We start from the raw sequence: 23370 nt of genomic DNA, 5'->3' as shown, positions 1-23370 counted from the left end.
TTGACATCCGAGTATCAATGTCAGCGTTCGAAGTTCAAGGCTCAACTCACAGTCACCCCCCCCCCCCACGACAGAGCTATCCCGCGGCAAAAACGTTAGTTAGCCTAGTACGGAAGCACCCCTGCCTCGGGAGGATGCTCACAGTGGGCTCAACTGATCCTCCCGCAAATCTGCTTGGCCCGGATTCGTAACGCGCGTATTTATTTATTTATTTATTTATTTATTTGGCTTACAAAGAAGCCAGGGTGTCCCAACTAGTCAGAGACTATTATTAAGGGACACCCTGGGGAGTAGGAAGAAACGTTATACATACATAAAATACATATTACAATCCAAATACAATAACAATAATATGTGCTTACATTTATGAAATACATATTGTTTGAGTGGTAGAGTCCAAGTATTTACAAAGTTGCCGACTCGGGGATAATATGTACAACTGTTAAGTCGGGAGGTGGCACAAATGTGATGTGTAGTTAAATAGAATATGGATCCCCGAAGGATTTCCATGCTTTAGCTTTAAAAGAAGACAGTGTTGGGGCCGATTGAATGTCAACTGAGAGGGAGTTCCATAAGAGGGTGGCTCTGTGGAGGAAGGCATTCTGTGTTCTGGAGCTTTTGGGGATTTGTACACAAAGATTATTTCCATTTCTGAGGGGGTATCTGGAGTGTATGGCGGATGTCCTGGTAACAGGTAATAAACTAGCTAGGTGGGGCGGGCAGTGACCATTCTTCAATTTGTACAGAGTGGTTACTGCGTGAACCTTACGACGGTAAGTAAGTGTAGGGAGGGCAAACTGAGAATAGAGAGATTTGTGAGAGGGATAAGGAATCCCGTGGTGTCCACTTATCACTCTGGCTGACCGGTATTGGACCGATTCGATGGTCTTTTGATCACGCATGGTGAGACCACCCCAGACGATATCAGCGTATTCTAGAACTGGTCTGACAATGATTTTGTACAGTTGTAGTAGTATGGTCTTGGGCACCTTTTTCCGAAGGGCGCAGAGCATTCCAGCAGTACGTCTTGCCTTGTTTGTCATGGCTTCGACGTGTGCAGACCAGGTGAGTTTACTGGTTAGGGTCACACCCAGGTGTTTGTGACTGTGGACAATCTGTAAGGTGGTACCGGCTAAGATGACCGGGGGGATCCTTTGTGGGAGGGGGCGGGTAGTGAGAAACATAACTTTACATTTGTCCCTATTAGCCTCTAGTTTCCAGTGTTGTAGCCACTCGGAAACTGTAGCCAGATCTGTGTTCAGTGAGTCTACAACTGTGTTGATGGAACGGTGAGCTACAGTAAGAGAGGTGTCATCTGCGAACAGATTCGCCTCACATGTTGTACATCTAGAAGGTAAGTCATTAATGTATAAGATAAAGAGTGTTGGGCCTAAGATAGAACCCTGGGTGACGCCAGCAAGGGGTGTCTTCCAGTCGGATGTTGCGCCGTTGACAACCACCCGCTGACGTCTATCTGTAAGGTAGCTGCAAAACCACTCTAGGAGGGACCCACGGATTCCGTAACCTGCTAGTTTGGCCAGAAGACCATGGTGCCAGACTTTGTCAAAAGCCTTTTGCAGATCCAGAAAGACGCAACCAACCACCTCTCCCTTGTCCATAGCTTTTGTCCATTCGTCCACAAGTCGGACCAGTTGGAGAGTAGTGTTGTCGTACGCTCGAAATCCGCTTTGGTGTTTTGTCAGCATTGGGCGAATGTGGTCATTTAAACGTTTGTTTACAAGGTTTTCCAATACTTTGGGGATACTGTTCAGAAGTGATATTGGCCTGTAGTTGTTGAGGGCATGACGACTACCTCCTTTGTGGATAGGTGTCACGTTTGCTTCCTTCCATCTGGAGGGGACTTGCCCGAGTGAGAGCGCGTATACGTAGTTTCACTCAAGACTTGACTGTTTTTGAAACAGGACGTTTAAAAGGAAACAGAAAAAAATGAAACCTAAGAGGAAGAAAACAGAAGGGCCGCCCTACAAAAACAACCTGTCGAACCTCTTTTATAACTCTTAAGATATATGGTGAGACCGATCGCGAGGACGGTTTACAAGCGTTGAAGCTTAGCAACAACTAAAGGGCCCACGTACTTAATGTATGTACATGGAGGAAATCTTTCTCAGCAATGTAATTCTGTTTTTGTTGTTGCTATCTCAAATCTCCAACCGGATGAGATCGATAGGTTAACGTTATTTGTCACCATTTTCGTGGCTGCTTATTTTTAGCATTACGCGAGAGAGCATGCGAAACGCAGATCTAGAGAATGGCAAAAAATGGCAACAAAATAGCCCCTGATCATGCGATGATTGCCTGTTTGGATATTGTTGTTCTTGCCCTGTTTGGACACACCTGGAGTACGTGGCGTAACGAACGTATTGGTACTGAACCGGAAGGTACGAAGTAAAGGTTCCGCACACAGGATAAACAGTGGTGGCAAATGATGGATCCACTGTCACGCGCGGGCGGATCGACGTTTAACGCTTCAACGTTAACAAATGGTCGACACTAGTACTGGAAAGAACTTTACGTTCTCAATCCTTGGCATTGAATTCACACCTTTGTAGCTAGCGCAGGAGGGTGGGAGCCACCTGGTACGTGTGCAGTAAAAAAGGGATGTTCCATGACTCAATTTTCGTTTAGACTGTCATGAAATATTCTCCACGTATCAAACTCCAGCAAACATAGAAAAAGCATTTAAATATTCACAGCAATTCAGCTTATACTACATGTAGACTAGGTCCCGCCAAAGCACTCCATTGCTTATATCTAGTTGGTCACGTACGCAGTACAGCCCAACCTGTAGACCTTCAGTTTTCAAAATGGGTTGGGGTGTGTCATCCAAAAAGAAAAAACAAAAGAAAAAGAGCCAAGATAGATATGTGACATATTGCACAGTGCCATACTCTCCTAGATAGTTCGCTGATGTACAAGAAAAGCATTTTCATCGGCGAGTGTTGTCGGCCCTTCTAAATTCGGAACGGTTGTACAGATCCTCTGGGGATGTGTATTAATTTTAAACCTCCTTGGTTTTGAGAACCTTGCGCATGGATTTAAATTTGCCAACCCCTTGCCTGAATGTACATGTGTATGGCCAGAATCGCCTCCATCCTTTCGGATTAAGCCAGCTTAAAGCCAGATTTAAGCCGGACCAATCCGGATTCGTGTAGCATTCAGTACGTGAAGATCGATCTAGGGATGATGACGTCATACTCCGGGTACGTGGGGTCACTGTTATTTTCATCCTTGGGACCGTGTGCAAAAGCAGCCTGCCGTACTCAGGCGAAAATACACGTACACGAACAACTAAAATTATTCAAAACTTCTGTTCTAACATATTTCTTCTATAATAGCGTCTCGTCTGTCTTTTAAAAGCTTTCTTTGTTTAAAATTAAGATAATTTATGATGGCCGCGTTGGAACCAATCTATGCAACCTGGTCGAAGCAGGAGGTGAAAGTGCTGATGTCCCTGTACGGGAGCCGGGAGATGCAGAACAAGCTCCGCGACACGTACCGTAACCAGGTGGTTTATGAAGACCTGGCCGCCTCGCTGGCAGCGCGCGGGTACTACAAGACAGCCGCCCAGTGCAGGAGCAAAATCAAGAACATGAAAGCCAAATATAGGAGAGCGAAGGCGTATAATGAACATGACAAGACAAGCGGGGATAGTACCCGCGCGTCTTGCCCTTTCTATAAGGAGCTGGACGCCATCCTTCAGGGTCAACCGTTATCTCCATCTCTGAGACATGAGGAGGAAGCGGACGCGATAGTCTTGGGCAGCAAAGGACCAGGTGGGGAGGGGGAATGTTGACGACTCCGAGTGTAATACAATCATGCCCGTTTCTCCCTCACCGAAACCAGTATATTATATATGCAATCCAGCAAGTAATCCGGATTGAATCCGGCTTGTTGCAATCCGGATATAATCCGTCTCAAGCCATCTTTTTCTGCCGCATTCGCCACCCTTGGAAGGGACATTTTTGCATTGGCCAACGCCCCAGGGACAGTGCTTACCAAGCGCTGTCTGTCTATCCTGGAACCGTTTTGCCATCCTTTCTGTTTCCCTTGTACCTTTTTGGCACCAAAGAGGCTATTAATTGATATTACTTTTTAACTATGTCTACCTTTGCAGCAGACACCCTTTGGTGTTACATTACATAATGCTGGTCACCATGTATATGAATGTTCAAGTTGTTCATGTTGGGGTAGACCATCCTCATGTACAGGTGAAGGTAAACATTTTGCATTTCAAATGTTACCTTTCTTGTACCTTTTTGTTATATTCTTCCTAATGACCACTTCTCATTATCAGGTACAGGCTTGGCAACAGTGACCTTGAAGGTTAAAAACGACCTTGACCCAGGGTTCCAGCCGTACGAGGCTTGTGTATCTGTCCCACCGCGGAGCTCCGTGTATACTCTGCTGCTCCAGGCATCAGCTAACGACCCCAACTTCACGTGAGTTTCTGTAAAATGAATATCATCCAACACGGATCTCTCTGAAGAATGAAACAGTAGTAGTACCCCATTATAATCCCAACACCATCATACTAATTTCCAAGATGTGGTTCTTGTATCTTGAGAATGCAAGTTCAGATAATTGAAAATAAGATGTGAAGCTTAACTAAACTAATATCTGTATACTTTTACATTGTACATGCAGAGGTTTCAAACCCGAGGTTAATGTATGAAGCTCCCACAACCAAAAAAAAAGAAACTAGATTGGTGCAACTTAAAGAATAGGGGGTGAACTACTTTTTTAGGACTCTCTGTGCTCCCGTCCAATCTGCAAAGTAGAATGGGTAAAACTTAAGGGGGTGAAGTCTGCCATCTCTGATTGCATTGTACCAAAGTGACCCATCCAGGTTCCAAGAATTTCCCTCTGTTTTCATGTTGACTTCTTGCTGAATTTTCATTTTGGAACTACAAGGACATGAATTGGTGTGATCTTTCCCCTGGCTAGATTCCAGGCAGAGTACTATGGATCTCTTTCATCCCACATGATTACATCCATCAACGGTGTGGCAGCCAGCGAGGAAGACAGGACCTTCTGGCGCTTTGAGAACAAGAAGAAAGTCAAGTTTGACCGTGGTAAGACAGAAGGCTGCAGTTCAACAATTATAAATCTTTTGCACCTCACTGTACAACAGAATCACTCAAACATGATAATCTGCACATGGATTTGTTCTTCTACAAAGCATATACATTGTACTAGTAGAATTTGCATTAGCACACTAAATAGCAACATACATGTAGTTGATAAAAACTTATACAATATAAAATGACCTAATAGTATACATTGTACATCAGTTCAGTTCTTTAGTGCCAATGGTAAATGTATCTTTAAGGATTACATTGTATTCTCATTTCACAGAAGAAAGTAAGGTGTTATTACCAGTACTACTTGAGGAGCCACAGTAATCAAATACACTGTATTACTGGTAGTTATACACACATTAGTTATACACATACTTTACATATCTCCAAACAAAGAGCCCCCCCCCCCCAACATGTAAACAAGTACTCCACAGTGACTGTTATGTATCATGTTTGTACATGATGTATATGTGTTGTCTACGTACTTTTAGGTTATTCCATAAAAATGCAGCAGTCAACCTCCTTTGATTCGTTCCCTGTGCCTCTCCCTGGCAGGTGTGGACCTGATTGGTGTGTTTAATGATGATGTCATCGTTTTCCGCTTCAAACACTGCGACCCGCCCAGCCCAGACGACCCGCCATCCGACTGTGACGACTAGAGGGTCTCCTCCAGCAGTTTTACAGATTCATGAGATTCTCTGTGAATACAGAAAATATGATACAATGTTTGAGATACATTATGTGGATACAATGTTACATTACATGTATGTAGACAAAGGGATGAGTTCAAGGAGGATTAAGCAAAGAAAGAAATACAGCAGGAGTTGGCCACACAAAATCTAGAGAACAAAGTGGCCTTACTAGATACATTTTGTACATGTACAAGTATAATTATAGCAAGAATCAGACACTGGAGCTAAACTTATTCTTTATTTCAGGCACCAAAGGCGCATATCCTTACATAACATTAAAAACAGAGAGACATACAAATGTATATACAGAGATAAATGGGTAAAAAACAGTGAGATAAGGTAGACTAAGAGTGAAAAGGAATTGGAGCAAGAAAAGTTGGGAACAACTTCCCCCCAGGTAACTTTTAAGAAAGAGAAGGATAAAAAAGACCAAAGCCAACTGGGAAGACAAAGAGGATGAAGACTAGGAAGAGACCATGTACAATCCAGGGATAGAAATGACAAAATATTAAATTTCAGACTCATATCTGATAAAGATGGTTTCTGATAAAGATGATTATTACCTTACTTTTAGTCCCTTTTAAAAGTTTGTACATTGCGATATATAATAAGGTCATTAAATATTCAATCCATTGTTTCATAATACAACCTGTAACTAGCTTTTTGTTAATCGGATACACATGCATTTATTGTGTTTGCTTCATACCAGAAAGAACCTTACAACATCTCGGCTAAATGTTCATTTGGATCCAAGTACCAAATTTCATTGTTACTGTCAGCTGTGTCCTGGAACCATCATCTCCTTCCTCCTTCATACACTAAAGGTTGGCCCTCCATGCCTTCTCGAACATCTGGAACAAACAAACAAATAACATGGCAATAAGGGTAAACAAATCAATAGCACACATCCCTGTATAAAAAAACTCACTTCCCTAGAATATACAACATAGTCATCTTACTCTTAGTATACCGGTATCTTATGATAGTATCTCTGGACATCAGTGTAACTGTAGCCTAGTCCATTCAACTACAGGCACATGTACTTTGAACTACACTAGCTCGCCATAATATAACATGCTGCATTGTAGGCAAGCACAATGACAATGACACAGCCATTGGTCTTCCTTGCTTTATATTCCTATTGTCACAGCTACTTTGAAATGCAGCTGTAATTTTACCATCGGAAGACCATGAAATACATTCCCTATACACAGGTACTAGCATGACAAACAGTCCCTTACATTCCATATGACTGCCCCTCTCCCTGCCATATGTCTGTTCTGTTCTGACTGGTGACCAGCGATGACTGGACAGAGTTGGGGAGCTGTGCGGTCTGTACAGAGCTGAGGATGATGGGATATCCGCAGACCTTCCTGTGGGAACTGTTTCCTGCCTCCTGCTGGTGAAGTGGTTCAGTATGCCATACAGTAGTGGGCTGGGGAGGGGGATACAAGACAGTCTTAATTTAAATGCAAATCAAATGTACATGGATGTACATGTGTAAATGTAAGACAGTGTAAGTGTGTGAATATTTCTGTATGGATTCATGTCTGGACTATAGGTCTGTGCATGTACTAGTATGGGTTTGTGTGTGTATGGGTTTGTGTGTGTATGGGTGTGTGTGTGCATGGATTTGTGCATGAATGGGTTTGTGTATGGTTTGGTGCATACATGTACCAGTACATTTGTGTGTGTATGGATTTGTGTGTACATGCATATGGGTGTGAACATACATGGGTGCTAGTTCTTGGGTCAAACAAAAACATGTACATAATGGAACCAAAGAAGGCAGTATTTTAAGTGTAGACAGATCATCAAACACAGGAATAAGTAACACTTACACAGAGGCAGTGTCTGGGTCCTCCCTGATGTTCAGCTCTGCAGCCAGGAAGTCTCGGCTGAGGGGAGTCCTGGGCTGGCCTGTCTCTGCAGGGAAACAACACTGGTCATCAGGAGTGAAGTTTAGAAGGAGTGCAATGGCACTGTATGATTAGACTATCACCCCAGTACTAGGTAAGATGACTGAAGTTCCACAATAAGCTAAGGCTTTGGGATAACTTCAAGTTGGTTCATGCTACTGTAAGGTTCAGACTTGACCACAACTTGAGAAAGACTGATTCATGGAAACATGGGTTCTAGATTTTTAATAATAATAGATCTTAACAGTATTTCACACCATTGTTTACACAAAAATCATGTCACTGAATACGATAAACAATGACCATATGTACCTGGTACTGGTAACAGTGTACTGGTAAAAGTAGTTGTTTTAAACATAGGTTGATCAATAGAAGCATGGAAGATCAGAGAGTAGGACTCAGGACTGTACACATTATACATGTAAGTTATTTACTAGTATATGGCAAGAAATTGTAAGAGTCTCAAGAAATCTGAACATTGCAATTGGCCAAATGTTGAGGTTACCAGCATATTTGCATTTATCATTTTTTATGTTCTCTTCATTTTAGATCTAAGAAGATCTTCTCCAGACCTGCCAGCAGTACAGACTGTGTGTAGTTGTACTTGTTGAACTCCAGGTATTCCCGGATCAGTTCGTTGATCAGCATGTTCTCATGGTTCAGACGAGGCTTCTCCTCAAGCGGGTCCTGCATGGACTTGAAGATTTCTGCTCGAACTCGTGCCTGTAGCTGTCCCATCACTCCACGGGCCTCTAGGGACTCCTTCAGCACTTCAGGGCACAGTAACAAGTAAGTACTGACACGGGGTTTAGTTCATGTGCAACACTTTTCATGTGCAAATTTTTTACAAACAAAATATAATTTGCATAAAATATTGTGATATAATTTTTAATCACTGTGTGGCCACATTAAGATCATGTATAACAAAACTTGTTAGTCTCTTAACGTTTTAAATTTAGTTAAGTTAGTGTTTAAAACTTTCTAAATTTGCAAATGAACAGAAAAGGCCAAGAAAAATAGTTACAGCCCTTCAAAAACTACACATCGCCCCCCTCCCCACATCACTCACTTTTTACACGACAGTTGTGGCAGCCATTAACTGGTTCAATCAACATGATTACAAAACAGTAACGAACTTCATATTGTTCTAGATTCTTGTAGTTGGGAGAAATGGAAAACAGCGAGTGAAAACTGGACGGCTAACGTTACCGTTTTTCAGCTCGTCCACCGTCGCTCTGCTTGTGGCTGCCATGTTTCAATCGCCCGCCCATGTGTGACGTCACGAACTCGCGCCACCTAGCGATTCTTACGATATTCGCAGAAAGTTAAAGACTAACTTTTCTTGCGCAAATGAAATTGGAAAATAATCATTACATTCTGTGTTTTTTTCCCTAGGTTTCTTTCTAATGTCTACGATATTAAGTTATAAAACAAATTGGCCTCCTTTTTAAGACTGAAGAACTTTATTGTACAGGATGCTCAAATCTGCATACGCGAAACCATCTGTTGCGACAAAGAGGTGTCAGGTATCTCTTTGATGTCAATAATCGGCAGGAAGAAGGTGGTGGGACCAAATGTATTCCCCAAACCGTAAAATTTAATGGCAATGTGTTTCGCATTTTGTTCGATTGTTTGCATTTCCTGGAACGCAAGTCGTAAAGTTCTGTATTCTCCACCAATCAGAACTCGGGAAATTGTTTATTTTCTCTGACGTCACCGATAAGAAATGATTTCAACCAATCAGCGGGCAGCAACATCGTGCGCGAAGCCCTCGCCTGTCAGGCTGTCACTTTTCAAAGAACTGACAGAGTGACGGTGCCAACAACTTGAAGGCCGTGTTTTTCTTGAAATTTCTACCCAAATTTCCAACTGTTAGGGCTTACTCTTGTAACTTACGTCTTCCTGACGCCACCGAGGATACAGGGTAAGGATTTATTTGTGGAATCGTTCGTTTTGGGCCGTAGTTTGATGAGAAAGTTTTTGACAAATTTTGGGGAGCAGCCAGCTAGCGGGACCAAAATCTGTCACAGAGTGCATAAGAAGCCACCTATCTATGAACCGTAACCTTGACATATCTCTACGGGGAAAACCAACCAATTGCAGAAATGTATAGCTTTTCAAGCCGACTTCTAGTCAGTGTTTTTGTTTTCTATTTCTTTCACACCAACTATATGCGTGCCACAGATGGTTTGGGGAGGGGGGCTGGAGGGGGATGCGACATTTGCATATTCTCATGTGTGAGCTAAGTGATTTATGAAGCTTTGCATTTTTTAACGCCATTGTGATATTTGCAATGAGTTTCTTTCAGTACAATTGTTTGCTCCTTTTTTAGGAAAAGCAAATTATAGAGGAAACGGAAAGTGATGCGTGGAGGCGTGGAGAAAACATCTTGCGGGGTTTATTTTGATTTCGTGTGTTCCATCTGGAGTTAATTTGTGCCCCAAAAGTGGTGGTTAGTTTCAAATTACAGTCTGGAATCCAATGAGTAGTATCCAAGTGAGAAACTTTTCGGCTTGAAATACATATGCATGTACTATCCATTTTAGTATTTTTACTAAATTTTTAGAGGAGAATACTTTGCCTGCACTAGTAGTATTCTCCTAGCTTGCAAGTGTTTTTTTGTGCAATTTTCATTCCCAAACATTTTGCAGAAAATGCCAAGAATTTATGAGTACATTCTAGCATATTGTGTCACCTCAGCGATTGGATGGTATTTTGAACTGTTTTCCATACACAATCATTGTATTTCTCATATCTGGCCATGTGAATATTATGTTGGAGAAAAGTCTCAGTTTTTCATGTTTTGTCACCTGTTTCTGCCACCTGCAGTTTTCAGCCATGACCAGCTACAGGAAGTATAGCACCATGGACGTGGTGGACCCCAACGAGCTGATCATTTGTCCCTATGACAAAGTACACCTGGTCCGAGCATCAAGAATGCCATATCATCTTATGAAGTGTCGCAGGGTAAGTAGAACTGTTTGCTGGGTCCACTTGGGCCAGCTTCTTGCCTCTATTACAAAGTAAACTAGTGCTACACACTTTTACTTCTAGCAACTGAGAAAAAATGTTTTTATTCTTATCTTATTGGCAGAATTATACCAGCAATGACATGCGGACCTGTCCCTTCAACGCGCGCCACGTTGTGACAATAGGAGAACATCGCCACCACATTTTGAACTGCCCTGACAGGAAAGTACTGGAGGATCATGCTAGCCATGGTATGTCCTATGTCTGTTTCGCATTACATTGTACCAGTAAACTGCCACTGTCTCTAGTCTATACCCAGTAGTAACTCACTAGTTAATTATCAAAAGCTGCGTAAGACTTGACTGTAAGGCTCAACTATGCCCTTAACAACTTATTGTTTTTCTAGCCACAGTATGGGTACCCCCCTACAGCTGGGTGGTGCCCCTGCCTATTGAGGAGCAGGGTCTCTGTAATTCATATCTTTCACTACCAGCAAATTTCACAAAACCAAGCAAACACCTCTTACACATCTTACAGATTCTGTGATGATATGTGTGAATTTGACTCCCCTACAGCTCAGAGTATGGATGATGGAGAGGAAGGGTCATACTTTAAAGGCTGCACAGCTGTCCCCGCCTACAACTCCTGGGAGGCTCCTCCTGCTGAGGAGGACTGGGAAGGGGGTGAGTCTTAAGGCAAGGTCAAGTGCCTGTGTTACTTAAAGTGAAGTTGTTGTTTTTAAGGGGCTATCATTATCAAGTCTTTTGAGATTATGTAGTCAAAACTAAAATGGCCAATTAGATTCTGCATGCAATTGAAGGTAGTTCCTAAATTCTATCCTTTAAAGTTCAATATACTACTACATGTACAGATAAAAAAGGCAAGGAACATCGTTTTCCAGGGGCAGAAATAAGGATGCTGCCAGCGTGACGATGCCATATACAGATTCAAACAAGCAGTTCAACTTGTACTTTGACTTAGTGACCCAAGCATTAAGGATCCTGTCTATATTGACCACCTTGTCTGATGTGACCATGTCCTTGATTGGTCAACATAAACAGACTCGACAACACCTGTAAAGTTGTGCTAACCATTTGATGATGTGTTTCACCTCTAAACCCCAGAGGCAGAACACCACAACACAGCAGCAGCAGCCCAGGCCCAGCAGGAGCAGGAGGGAGATCAGGAAGTCACTGCCAAGGACCTCGCCCTGTAAGTCTGACATCTCTTCCTCAAGCACACAAACCTACCCACACACCTACCCAGTCAGCACTGCAAACTTTTGTTTATTTATATGCAATTGTGCTATCCACTCTCCATTTCATGACATGGCATCTGGGGGAGAGACCAGTAAACAGGTAAAACCCCTTTAAAAACAAAAGTACATAAATGCAGCTACCGGTACCGGTACATAGTTTGCCAAAGGGTATTTCAAGACTTGAATAGACTGTTTAGAATCAGTTTTACATGTTACGCAGATTTTATGTTTTGATTCCTTGTGTTTCTTTACTTTCTTTAGGATGACTCCTGCTCAGAAGAAAAACTACAAGAGGAAGCTTAGGAAGGAGCAGGAGAGGAAAGCAGCAGAGAGGTGAGACAATTTGTAAATATTTGTCACTAATAATTGTAAGTTCATCTGTTATGTATCTGTACTATATGTTTATTAGGAAGAATTGCTATAATTCTATTTGAATTGTATGAAAGCTATTGGAGTAATAAAGCATCTAACTTATTGTAAGACAAACATCATTGCCTATATCGTGCACAGTGTAGCGTGTTGCATCTCAGTACTAGTTTGACATTTGCCAGCGCCACAATGTTGTCAGTTCAAATCCTTCATGTTATTCCAGCTAATCATCTAATACTAGATATACATGTGTAACCAAGAGACTGCTTGTGAATTGATCATATTTTACAGTGTAAAACTGCCAGTCTAGTAACTATTGTTATGCTGTACATTCTCACAGTGCAGCACTGGTGAATGGGGCAGCTGGTGCCAACTCCACCAAACTGCGAATCCCACAGAACTTTGGTGCTGCTGCCTGCCTCCTTCCGCAGCAGCCTACAGTCCAGCAAGGCATCCAGCCTGCACAGCCAAGTCAGTGGACCTTTGGATTATCTGTGTGTGTGTGTGTGTGCGTGTCACTGTTTTTGTTTGTATCTGTGTGTTTGTTAGTGTACCACTGTGTGTGTGCATGTGTGAATGTGTCTGCATGTGTGAGTGAGTTGTGTGCATGTGTGTATGTGTGTGTATGAAATTAATCATTCTCAGTCACTGACAAAAGCTTATAGATGTGATCTGAACTGTCTGACACCTGACAGAATCTGATGTATGTGTATTTTGTATTACATATTCAACCTCCAACTTTGTATTCTTCTTCAAGTGCGAAGTGACTGGTGTTAACCTTTTTTTTTGTCTGTTGTTTTTCCAGATAACCTGACGTACTCCCTGAACATGGGCGGGGTCGGGCGGGGTCTGCTGATGAGTCAGAGGTCAGCAGGGCCTCCACCAATCAAAAGGCCAGGTGGGTGATCCCATGACTTTGGATACCATAGTCATGACCTTGACAAAACAGCTTGAATCCTGTCAACATGCCAGTTTGGCATGGAAATCTGAAGGCTCAAAATCTTAAGTTTCCAAAAAATAGATAATTTGTTATAGGATGTTCATGTTTCTGTTTTTACAAGTGATCACCACTGCACAAGCACCACCCATCCATACTGACCACTTTTTGGTAGATTGACCCTGGAATAGCTAGCTTCCTATCTATACTGTACCCGCCTAGAAATAGTGTGTTTTTTATGGAAGATGTTTGACTGTGTTTTTGTTTTTCTCAGGGCCAAGGATTGCTGCCAACATCTTTGGGGATTCCGCAGCTGCACCAGCTCCACAACATCAGGCGATGAGCAACGGTTACAACAGCACAACCATGCAAAACCAGAGCCTTACCAACGGCCATGGTACCCCAACTGTAGAAGCAGCAGTGTCACACACCCAGGGTTTTACCAATGGTCACAGCATCACCCCAGCCACAGCACAGATGCCACAGAACCAGGCAGTTACCAACGGCCACAGTAACGGGGTGTCCGCTGCTGCCATGGCTCCCCCCAGCACCCGTCCGCTGTCCGACGCTGAGCTGCTGATGTGCCTGGGGCGTGGGAGGGGCCTGTCCGGGTACAGGCAGATGCTTCAGCCAACTGTGGGACAGGCTGTAGCCAGGAGCAGCTCCAATGGTAACGCAGGCTTTATTATTTTGTTTCGTCAAGTAGGTAGATCACAATGACATATTTTTTGCTACCTGCAACCTCAGTTGTTTATCAGCTACATTCCTACTGAATCCTACAGGTGAGAAGTAACTCAAGTGTCCTCAAGACAACATCTTTGCCAGACAGATTGATGTTTGAATTTCCTTTTAAGGGAAAAAAAACCTCCTAGATTTAGATGTACTTAACATAAGGGCTGGTAATATTTATGGCTCCCTTACTTTTCGGCATCAGGCCCTAAGTCGTTTCTTCATATAATCATAGCATAAGTTACGAGTTCTAAACAAAATTGATGTCCTTTTTCACGCTTGCAGGAAGCATTCCAGAACTGGAAGGCCTGACAAACGGCAACAGCAGTCCTTGCGGTGCAGCCGTTGCCTCCTCCCTCCCCCCTCCCCCTCCCTGCTTTGACTCCCCCTCTTCTTCTGCCTCCGACTCCCAGACTGAAGTGTCTGACGAGGTGATGAGTTATTAGTTTTTTTTTTAAGTACAGATATCAGCACACAAGTAGTTTAGTTTTTGTGCATTTCCAGCATGGGTAAAGAGGTGAAGTCTACCATCTCCTTTTGTTGTTGATGGATAAAAAAAGCATGTTTCCTGTAGTCTGTAAGTGATTCCAAAAAGCAGGTCTTTCATTTTTCCTGTACTATGGAGACTATGATAACAATAGACTATTGTTCCTTTACAGAAGGTAGGTGATTCTAAGAAGAAGAGGCTTTACAAGCTTCAGAAGAAGTTGGCTCAGATCGCAGCTCTGGAGGCTAACACTGGTCAGGGGAGGCAGCTGAGCGAGAAGGAGGTACGTTTGTCAATGAACAATTTGTCAGTGGTTGATACAGTTTCTAAACCATACGGTCACCATTACAGGTGATACCAGACATTTGTTTGCAGACTTCTCAGTTAGGCCCCCTTCCCAGTCAATAAAAGTTGAGAACTACTACAGTACTAGGGAGTATTACCAGTCTGTGTAGAAACTCTAACACAAGAAAATAGCTACTCGATCAATACGATAGATTTTGAAAACTGACGGTTTAAGTACCTTTATACTCACTGACGAAAAGCAGCGGAGACTACTTGAAACATCTGACAGTTTTCAGAACCTCAGTTGCTTGCGTAACAATTTCCTTGCATATTTTATGACGTGAATGTCTAACCTTCATGGACACATGTATAAGTTGTTGTTTCCTCCCTACAGAAGGCGAAGGTCCAGACAAAGGCAGCTCTGCAGGCAGAGCTGATGGAGCTGGAGTGGCAGCTGCACGACCTGGGGCTGGGGTGAGCTCAACTTTGGTCCTTGTTTTGTAGCACTAGGATCTGCCTGTGCTTGATTTTCTTCAAAAGCTGTATAATTTTGAGCTGGTATCTGTCTTGTACCACCCACAGTATAATGCACCAGCTTCTGTATCTGTATAGCTGATCTAACCACTCTCAGTGTAGCGAATTTGGTAAAAAATTCCAATTTCTTTGAGTTTAATTCTCTTTTGAAATTTACCAACTTAGATGAAATTTCAAGCTATAAGCGTCTGTATCTGTATAGCTGGTATAACTGCTTTTGGTGTAAAACCACAGCTGAAAATGTACTCTTTGTTGATTTACCTAAGCACTTCTTCCCATGGTCTTTTTTATAGGGAGAAGTGAGTTAAGAAGGGAGAGGACAGCTGTGGCCAAAGAGACTGGTATGAAAGTGAGATGGTTCCTGGAGACACAAAGACTCCCGGTGACTGAACTATTATTTACAGAGGTTCAGTTTGTTTGGATGTTACTTTCACCTTAGTACAAGTGGAGGAGGATGTAGAGGGACGTGTGAAGAAGCCTCAAGAAATAGATTTGTTTGTTGGTAAAGTTTGTTGTTCTTGTTTTTAACCATATTCAGTATTTCATCAGCGCACACCAATTTCTTTCTGTGGATCGCAATACATTTTTGCAGGGAAAATGATAAGAAGGAAACACCCATGCAAAGATAACGTGTTAAAGTGCATTTACTTGGCTTCTTTTGGGTTGAAACGACCACACATTTTTGTTGCTGTTTTTCTCATAATCTCATCTTGAATCTCAGAAAAGGAAAGAAATCTGGTGTAGCTTTTTAATTGTGTTCTTTGTGCTCTGTATCTACATGCACACCAAACTACATACTTGCAAAGATGTGAACATGTATGTGTGTGTGTAAGACCATTATAACTAAACATCCAAATCATTGACCAGATTTTGTACTGAGATAAAGTGAAGATCTCTTGTTTATTAAGGAAACAGACACTTGGAGATGGATTGAGATGATAACATTCCATGATAACATTGTAAGCACCTCAACTTTTTCTGGAAAAAAGGAACAAAGCCAAGATTGGTAGTTTGTATTTCCCAAAATACCAACACACATAAAAAAAAAGTTCTGTTAACGATTGGTTCTCATTATATAACATTTTTTTTACTGATGTCCAATTCCAAACCCACCCACATACAACGTATGATAAGATAAAAAGTTCAGGTACTAGTAGACAGTTTTGGGAAATACCATGGTACTTGATCAATTTTGCAAGCCTCAACTTACCCTGGGAAACAAACTCGAGAGGCTGTGTGCAGAGAGCTTGCGCACTTGCAGGAAAACAACTGAGGCAAGCGAATCTATGGGCCTGGCAGATAGTGGGAGGGGGGTCCGAGTTGGGGACAGGGTATCACTCTTGACACGCTGCCTCACAGAGTTCTCAGGGTAGGTTCAACTGGATTACCTCTTCATGTTGGAAACAGGGTCATTGTGTACTTTTGTACTGCAAGTTATGAGTCTTGCTATGTTACTCTCTTGTTTTGTAAATAAACATCGGGAAAACCTATCTATAGTACTGTTTGTATTTCTCTCTAGATAGCTTGAATTATAATGTTGTCTTGCCGACTAAATAAGGTAGCCAAAGATTTCATTATACAACATGTACATTATATTATGTTCAATCAGTATGAGGTAGAATCGGCAAACATCTAAAATGTTATGAGGTAGTAACAATTTTCACTTCAAGTGGTATCTACTCTTAGGTTGCTCTTAAAACCTGAGAAAAAAGTAGTCTCCAACAAACTAGCAATGTAACGTAATTTGCAGACTTCTGAGAGTTGCGCCCCGAAAAAAATTAATGCAGCCGCCTCAGGAGTCTGCTAAGGAATGTAGGTCCAGGGAGAACAATTTGTCAGGGGAGTTTCACAGCCACCAGAGTTCATTGTTGACTATTTTTGCCAAATTTTATGGAAAGGCCTGGCAGATCTTGGCTTCGCAGTGGCTATAGGCACAGACAATGACAACTTTCCATCCACAGTTGCTACATAGGGCAAATGTATGACAATAACAAGGCAATAGCATTGGTTGTGACTTCCTTTGCTGGGTGCAGTTGTGGGACTGAATGATGGCAGGCGGACATGTCCCAAATGTCTAAGAAAGCCACGTTAAGCCCTGCCATGATTTCCTTAAGCCTTCTCCACATGTCGTAAGCTAGCCAGTCACTGCTCATTAAGACCTTAGACAGGTAGAGTTGGTCTCTCACATTTGGGCTTTTGAAGATGACCAATGTCTGTGGAGCGCGTCTGTGCAGCTTCTCGATTGCTGCTCGGATGGCCCACAGGCGGGCCTCAAACTGCTCCAAAGGGTCGTCCGTGAAGTGGGCCCAGAGTGACAGCAGGACAACTGCATTTTCACCTGGATGGATGGTGTTTAGCTTGTAAACAATTGTGCGCAGGTTTGCCAGCTCCACCTGACTCCCTGTGGGGAATGAATATATGTGTGATGAAGGTTGGACACATAATAAGAGATCTAAATTATAGTGACGTACATGAAGGATGTCACTGTGACGTCTTACCTGCGCGAACCGGGAAGTGGTGGAAGCGGAACTGCAGCACCACCTTCTTGTCCAGTTTTTGGCAAACCGCGATTGGGCCAGTCCACACGTACAGCCTCAGGGACTCCGGGTACCGACCTTCCACCTGTAGATGTAGCAAGCACAACAGCTGGTATCAGGTAAAGTCTTCTACGTTTTGTGCTGTTCTATGCTGTTGCTCTGTAGTGTTTTATTTTGAGAGTAGGTCAAGATTTTATTATTCTGGATTGGTAATAGGCAATAGTTTTATATGTAAAGTTGACATGTTTTTTACGTGTTTGGGTAAAGAAGGGCACTTGTAACCTTGATCTGAATGTGCACAATGAAGATTGACTAAGGACAGGTGTGGAAACTTAGATCTGAACAAACACCTCTTCCTTGTAGTCCTGACAGCGGTAGTGGTCCCTGGCTCCCAGCAGTGTCTCCAGCTCCCCCGCCAGCTGCCTGACGGTGGAGTCACCCTGCAGTAGGACCGTCCTGTTCCGCAGACATGTCTCCACATAAGGCCTGGTCAGCCAGCTGGCAGCCCGGCAGGCTGTGGAGTACCACACGTCCTGGTAGAAGTACCCCTCAGACTGTGAGACCGGGAGGTTCGGGCCACACGGCGGCAGGCCTGGTGGTGGTCCGTGTTGGTGGAGGAACGTCTGTGGTACATCTGGGGACATGGTATGTTAAAATGTTCTTACAATTTCAATTTTAAGGTATCATACTGCAAACCATAAAGTTCAGCTTGGTACTTGGTACTAGTAAGGATTTACAAGTCATCAATTTTGAAAAAAATTCTTCTCAACATTTTTCTCTAACACACTACAGGGATGCATGGCCACTACATGTTGGAAGTTAAGTCCAAATGCCTGAAATGTCTAATAAAAAATTAAATCTATGGATGAATTGAATGGCTTGCTTCATGTATAGTGGGCTTAGGTTTGATGAACAGTGACATTGGTAACCTACGTACAATTATCCCGGAACTGTGAAGCCTGGTCACACCCCAGGAGTTCCATGCGCAGCCGAGGCAGATCTGAAGCTGCAGCAAAGATCCTGAAGAACCTGGTGACTACTGGAGGGGCGAGCGCCTCCTCTGTAATACTGATGCCATCCTCAGTCCCATCAAATGTCTGGAGAAAAATAGACCCATATTCATCATACATGTATTACGAACCTGCTAGTTGTTAGCCTTGCAGGTCTTCACATCATCTGGAGCATACAACTTGTTTTATTCATTTGTGGATTTTACCACAGTGGTAAAATCCACAAATCAATATATATATATAAAACACAAGTTGTATGCATGAAGTTGACATTTCAATCTTTATCATGTAAAAAGCAAAGTCACTTTGCTTTTTACATGATAAAGATTGAAATGTCAACGTTACTTCACCCCACAGTGCTATTTTGATGAACCCATATAAGATGGTAGCCTCCTTCGCAGTCTTGTTGGGCGTCGGCGTTATTTTTTCTCTGAGCGACGCGAGTAATATGTGGCCGCGAGGGACGATTTGCAGGGTAATAAGATGGTACATCACATAGCATAATCATACACTTTGTGATGTACATGTACATGTTGTTTGTACATCTTGAATGGGTCCATCAAAATAGCACTGTAGGCTGAAGTTTACATTTTAATCTTAATCATGTAAAAAGCAGAGTTGTAAAATTATGGTGAAGCCTTATACCATTACTCCCTGCCCATCTGCCCATGACTTTATAATATGCTAATATATCAACACGTCAAACACTATATATGGTGTAACGTTACCTAATAATATCAATGAAGGTCATGAGACCCATTGATCAGGAGCTTTGGCCAGTTTCGTGATGTTCTGTACCTACCTCACTACCCTTGGTCCATGTCTGACCGTCATCAGACACCATTAGGTGATAGGCTGGCACCATCCCTCCCCACAAGCCCTGAGTCTGGATACCCGTGATCACCTGGAATGACAAATGTTACAGGGGTCAGATTCGCAGTATATCTATGATCCACGATACATGAGTAAGTTGGTATAGATGAAGGACCAATCATCAGGCAATACCATCATTCCTCAATACAGGTGGAAGAGAGGAAAACGTCACAATACGTTGTATTGAGTTCGTAGCGTAGCAAATGACTTAGACCAATGCTGCAAGCTATGTACATTAATGTTGATGTTCGTGGGATGAAATTCGGCGGCACGCTGTCTCCCTCATTCTCTCCTTTCTCGTTGAATATCCTGGTATCTGATGGCTGACATTTGGAAACTTCTTTCATCTCACCTGTTACACAACCTCAAGGACTTACCTTTGGCACCTTGAGGTCTATCTGCAGCCACTGAGAAGTGTTCTTACTGGCGGGTTCCCATGCCCGCTGGCCGTGCAGGCGCGCACGGTGCGCCTCATACCCGGGCACCGCCGAGGAGGCGGACAGCTGGGCGTCTCGGATAGACCCGCTAGTCAAGCCGAGAGGTTTGGCGCAGCTGACCAGTTCTGTTCGTGGGACAAATGATACAAATCGTTCATCTGGCTGAAACGAGGTGGCTTTATGAAAAGATTGATTTGTTTGCGCTAATCCAGAATGGAATTACTTTGACAAATACTGTAATCTCTTAAAATACAGTAAGAAAGTTTTGTTTCTTACCTTTTTGTACAACAATTACTTCATTCATTCCGTCCTCTGCAGCTATCTCAACTTGAAAATACTGTCTGCAGGAAAAAGGAATTAATGATACTATAGTTTGTCTCCAGGATAGGAATACAAAAGGAAGATTACGAGAACTATTGTACCACATGTATCTATGGAAAACTGTCAGCAATTTATACAATTACAATAGATGGGAAATGAGATGGGTAAAGAAATCATTGGCAAGATATTTTAAATAGACTGTATTTACGCAGATTAATTTGAAGTAGAAATAAACTGTTGTACCCTTTTCTGAAGTACAACCACTCCTCCTCATTGAGAAGTTTGCCGTTGGCCTCGTCATATTTGTCCTTGCTGGCCAAGTCTGAGACCACGAACGCGAGCTGTTCGCAGCCGACGTTCTTCTTTTTCGGTCTCCTGCACCAGAAGGAAACGTTCGCCTTGGGTTTGGTGTATGAACAGTAGTCTTCTTCATTATCAAACCCGTCTTCGTAGCTACTGTAACATTTCTGTTCGTCTAGAACTTCCTTGTGGTCGTAGAACGTCCCGTTGAAGAGATATCCTGTGTTTGGGGTCTCTCGTACTTTCCTGAGTCCCTGTAACGCCTCCCGTGGGTGCACTAGCGTCACCGATAAGAACGCACGTCCCGTCCAGCCCAGCAGGAAGCTGATACTGTAGGTGCCGTTCTGGTGGTCTACAATCTTTCCTGCGGTGCTGGCGTTCAGTTTCGGAGAGAAGAGCTTCGCCTGGAAGAAGTCCCCACCGCACGTGCGAGGAGAACCCGTCCTGTTCCTGGTCGTTAGCTTTAAGTGCAGGAGAGAGCCGAGCACGTGTCTGTCCTGCTTGTTTAGTATGGTGTAGGTGGTAACGGCTGAGTCCAATGGTTGGCAGGGCCGGTTGGACCCATAGTGGTTTCCGTTTGCGCGCGGATTCAGGTTGTGAATGGTGGGGTTGGTTTGAGAAGTCAGATGCCGTGAGAAGGACTGTCGGTAGTCGTTCTTGCGAAGCATTTGATTCTGAAAGCAGTACAAGATGAAAGTCAATTTAATAGTGGCCTTTATGTTAACAAAGTGCTAGTAGTGTCGTGAAGTTTTATATTTACTATATTAACGATTTGCAATTTGAGCTGAGTAGTGAACAGAATCTTAAGAATAACTTAAAGATAAATTTAGTCAATAAATGGAACTGTACCGGTGGCCGTCCATCAACATTATCAGTAATATCAATATGGAAACGGCTACGTATATATTTTTGCATTTCTAGGTGTTAATCTTGTCATAAAAGTATATAACGTTACGTATGTTCTGCTATATCATCAGTCTATACCCCTGAGGTCATCATTCGATGTATTGTCTGCACGACCTGTGAACGTATTATGTGTAAATGATTTACAAGACTTGTTATTACGGTGCACAAAAACAAATGAGTGCAAATGTTGAGTCCAAACATTGCATGCTCTCACCACTTCTTCATAGTGTAAACGTTATCAACGTGCACGTATGATAAAATTGGCAACCCTGCTTAAAGTAAGACAGGCCAGTCTGCTGTATTACGTCAGGGCCTACATTCTAATTACATGAAATTGCCACATTGATGTCGTGAACGAACGCACCTGTATGCTGGTGACACAGGCGCTGAAGGTGTAGCAGGTTAAGACGAACAGTCCTGCCAGGAATAACGTGAATATCTTCCACCTCCTGTTCTTGCACTCGGCCATTTTTCTGCGGATTACGTACGTTGCCCCTTGCATACCCCTATGCGTACCCCGCCCCTTTAATGGCCCTGTCGTGTCCGTCGTGCGACGGGCTTACCACAACAACTCCAGTCCATTCGTGGGACGTCGTGGCTGTGAGGTGACGTAGAAGGTTGTCTCAGACGACCGATTGTGTCAGGGACACGCTGAAAAACCTACGACAAAACAAAATAGTTGGACGGGACGTGTGCTCCGATCAGGATACCCACAGACTGCACCCGCACAACCGGTTGTATCGGCCAGAATTACAGCGCGAGACCTTAAAACGCCCGAGGGTTGAAACTTTAAAAACGCACAGTACAGGTAGGCCGTTCCTGATCGAACACGCCGAACTCACTGTTCTATTTCGAACACCTATATCAAAATCAGAACCGAAAGAACCACCGCTCCCAGAATGGTGGTTTTCCCGTCAGAAAGGTGAGTGACATTTGGAGTTTTTAAATATCTGCGACATGGGCGGGAGTTTCAGTCTATTTGCCGTGTTGCGGTTCGTAAGGTGTCCGCTCCGTGTTAACTTAAAGGTGAACACACAGTGAGTTCATGAGAAATCTGCCATCTGTCATATCATTCATACCCGGGTCGCGATAACTTTCGATAACGAATTTGAACAAGTTGATATTGGAACGAGCTCTGTCTGTCGATATGGTAAATGTCACATGTTAGTATCAGACTGGAGACGTGTTTGAAAGTTTTTTTTTATCATGAATGTACCGACGAAAATTAATCTATTCATTTTATAACGTTGAAGATGAGGAAAGTACTTCATGAAATCTTTCCCAGACCGGCACTACGTATGACGCAAACATCATGGTCCCAACCATCCTTCTTAGCTGCTCCATCCCTTTTGCTCCCACCTGTGTGAGTCATTACATCCTCTATTCATTGATAGAGTACCGTGATGGTTAAGGACTTGGCGACGGATCAAAAAAGCTTTCAACTCCAGCGGCATCGGACCTCCTGGAATCTACACATGCACATGAAGAGACCGACTGAGACTGGCGTCTTTACGCAATGATGTGATTATGTGACTGCAGGCCGATGCTCAAGCTTCCTGTGAAGGCTCGTTACGTTTAGGCCTGGGAGTCAATCTAAGCGGTTTGTGTATCAGTAGTATGTCGTATGAAAGAGTAGACCTATTACGTCGGAATCTCTGAATTAAGAAGAAAGACCTACGAACTTTAGAATCATGTATTGGACGATAA

General features: G+C 43.1%; 4 protein-coding genes across 6 annotated transcripts; 2 read left to right on the top strand and 2 right to left on the bottom strand.

The window, feature by feature from the left end:
* The first annotated feature begins 2976 nt into the window (after positions 1-2976).
* LOC109483979 lies at positions 2977-5996 on the top strand. Its single transcript, XM_019787140.1, has 4 exons — positions 2977-3794; positions 4316-4460; positions 4966-5093; positions 5655-5996. Exons 1-4 carry the CDS (start codon positions 3407-3409, stop codon positions 5756-5758), a joined length of 765 nt encoding a protein of 254 aa, XP_019642699.1. The 5' UTR covers positions 2977-3406; the 3' UTR covers positions 5759-5996.
* LOC109483827 (lisH domain-containing protein FOPNL-like) lies at positions 5696-8988 on the bottom strand. Its single transcript, XM_019786980.1, has 6 exons — positions 8920-8988; positions 8283-8480; positions 7633-7717; positions 7033-7226; positions 6549-6642; positions 5696-5797 (listed from the first exon to the last, which is right to left on the bottom strand). The coding sequence occupies exons 1-5, from the start codon at positions 8960-8962 to the stop codon at positions 6587-6589; spliced, it is 576 nt and encodes a 191-aa protein (XP_019642539.1). The 5' UTR covers positions 8963-8988; the 3' UTR covers positions 5696-5797; positions 6549-6586.
* A 505-nt stretch (positions 8989-9493) lies between these two features.
* Positions 9494-15877, top strand: LOC109483542. Of its 2 annotated transcripts, none has more exons than XM_019786587.1 (13): positions 9494-9634; positions 10540-10677; positions 10805-10931; positions 11256-11363; positions 11805-11892; positions 12200-12271; positions 12648-12778; positions 13113-13205; positions 13519-13914; positions 14259-14404; positions 14636-14743; positions 15140-15219; positions 15573-15877. In XM_019786587.1, the coding sequence occupies exons 2-13, from the start codon at positions 10549-10551 to the stop codon at positions 15580-15582; spliced, it is 1488 nt and encodes a 495-aa protein (XP_019642146.1). In that variant the 5' UTR covers positions 9494-9634; positions 10540-10548; the 3' UTR covers positions 15583-15877. The 2 variants fall into 2 exon arrangements, with proteins under 2 accessions (XP_019642146.1, XP_019642140.1); XM_019786581.1 differs by having other exon boundaries at positions 14633-14743.
* A 1060-nt stretch (positions 15878-16937) lies between these two features.
* Positions 16938-22419, bottom strand: LOC109483359. 2 transcript variants are annotated; one of them, XM_019786360.1, is made up of 9 exons: positions 22028-22419; positions 20701-21431; positions 20413-20477; positions 20077-20261; positions 19629-19730; positions 18754-18913; positions 18167-18450; positions 17778-17901; positions 16938-17680 (listed from the first exon to the last, which is right to left on the bottom strand). In XM_019786360.1, exons 1-9 carry the CDS (start codon positions 22163-22165, stop codon positions 17244-17246), a joined length of 2226 nt encoding a protein of 741 aa, XP_019641919.1. In that variant the 5' UTR covers positions 22166-22419; the 3' UTR covers positions 16938-17243. The 2 variants fall into 2 exon arrangements, with proteins under 2 accessions (XP_019641919.1, XP_019641927.1); XM_019786368.1 differs by having other exon boundaries at positions 22227-22419.
* Positions 22420-23370: the final 951 nt, after the last annotated feature.

This window comes from Branchiostoma belcheri, unplaced genomic scaffold, assembly GCF_001625305.1.
Source record: "Branchiostoma belcheri isolate BF01 breed outbred unplaced genomic scaffold, Haploidv18h27 scaffold11, whole genome shotgun sequence".
Classification (NCBI taxonomy): Eukaryota; Metazoa; Chordata; class Leptocardii; order Amphioxiformes; family Branchiostomatidae; genus Branchiostoma; species Branchiostoma belcheri.
This window is presented reverse-complemented; position numbering and strand designations above follow the sequence as displayed.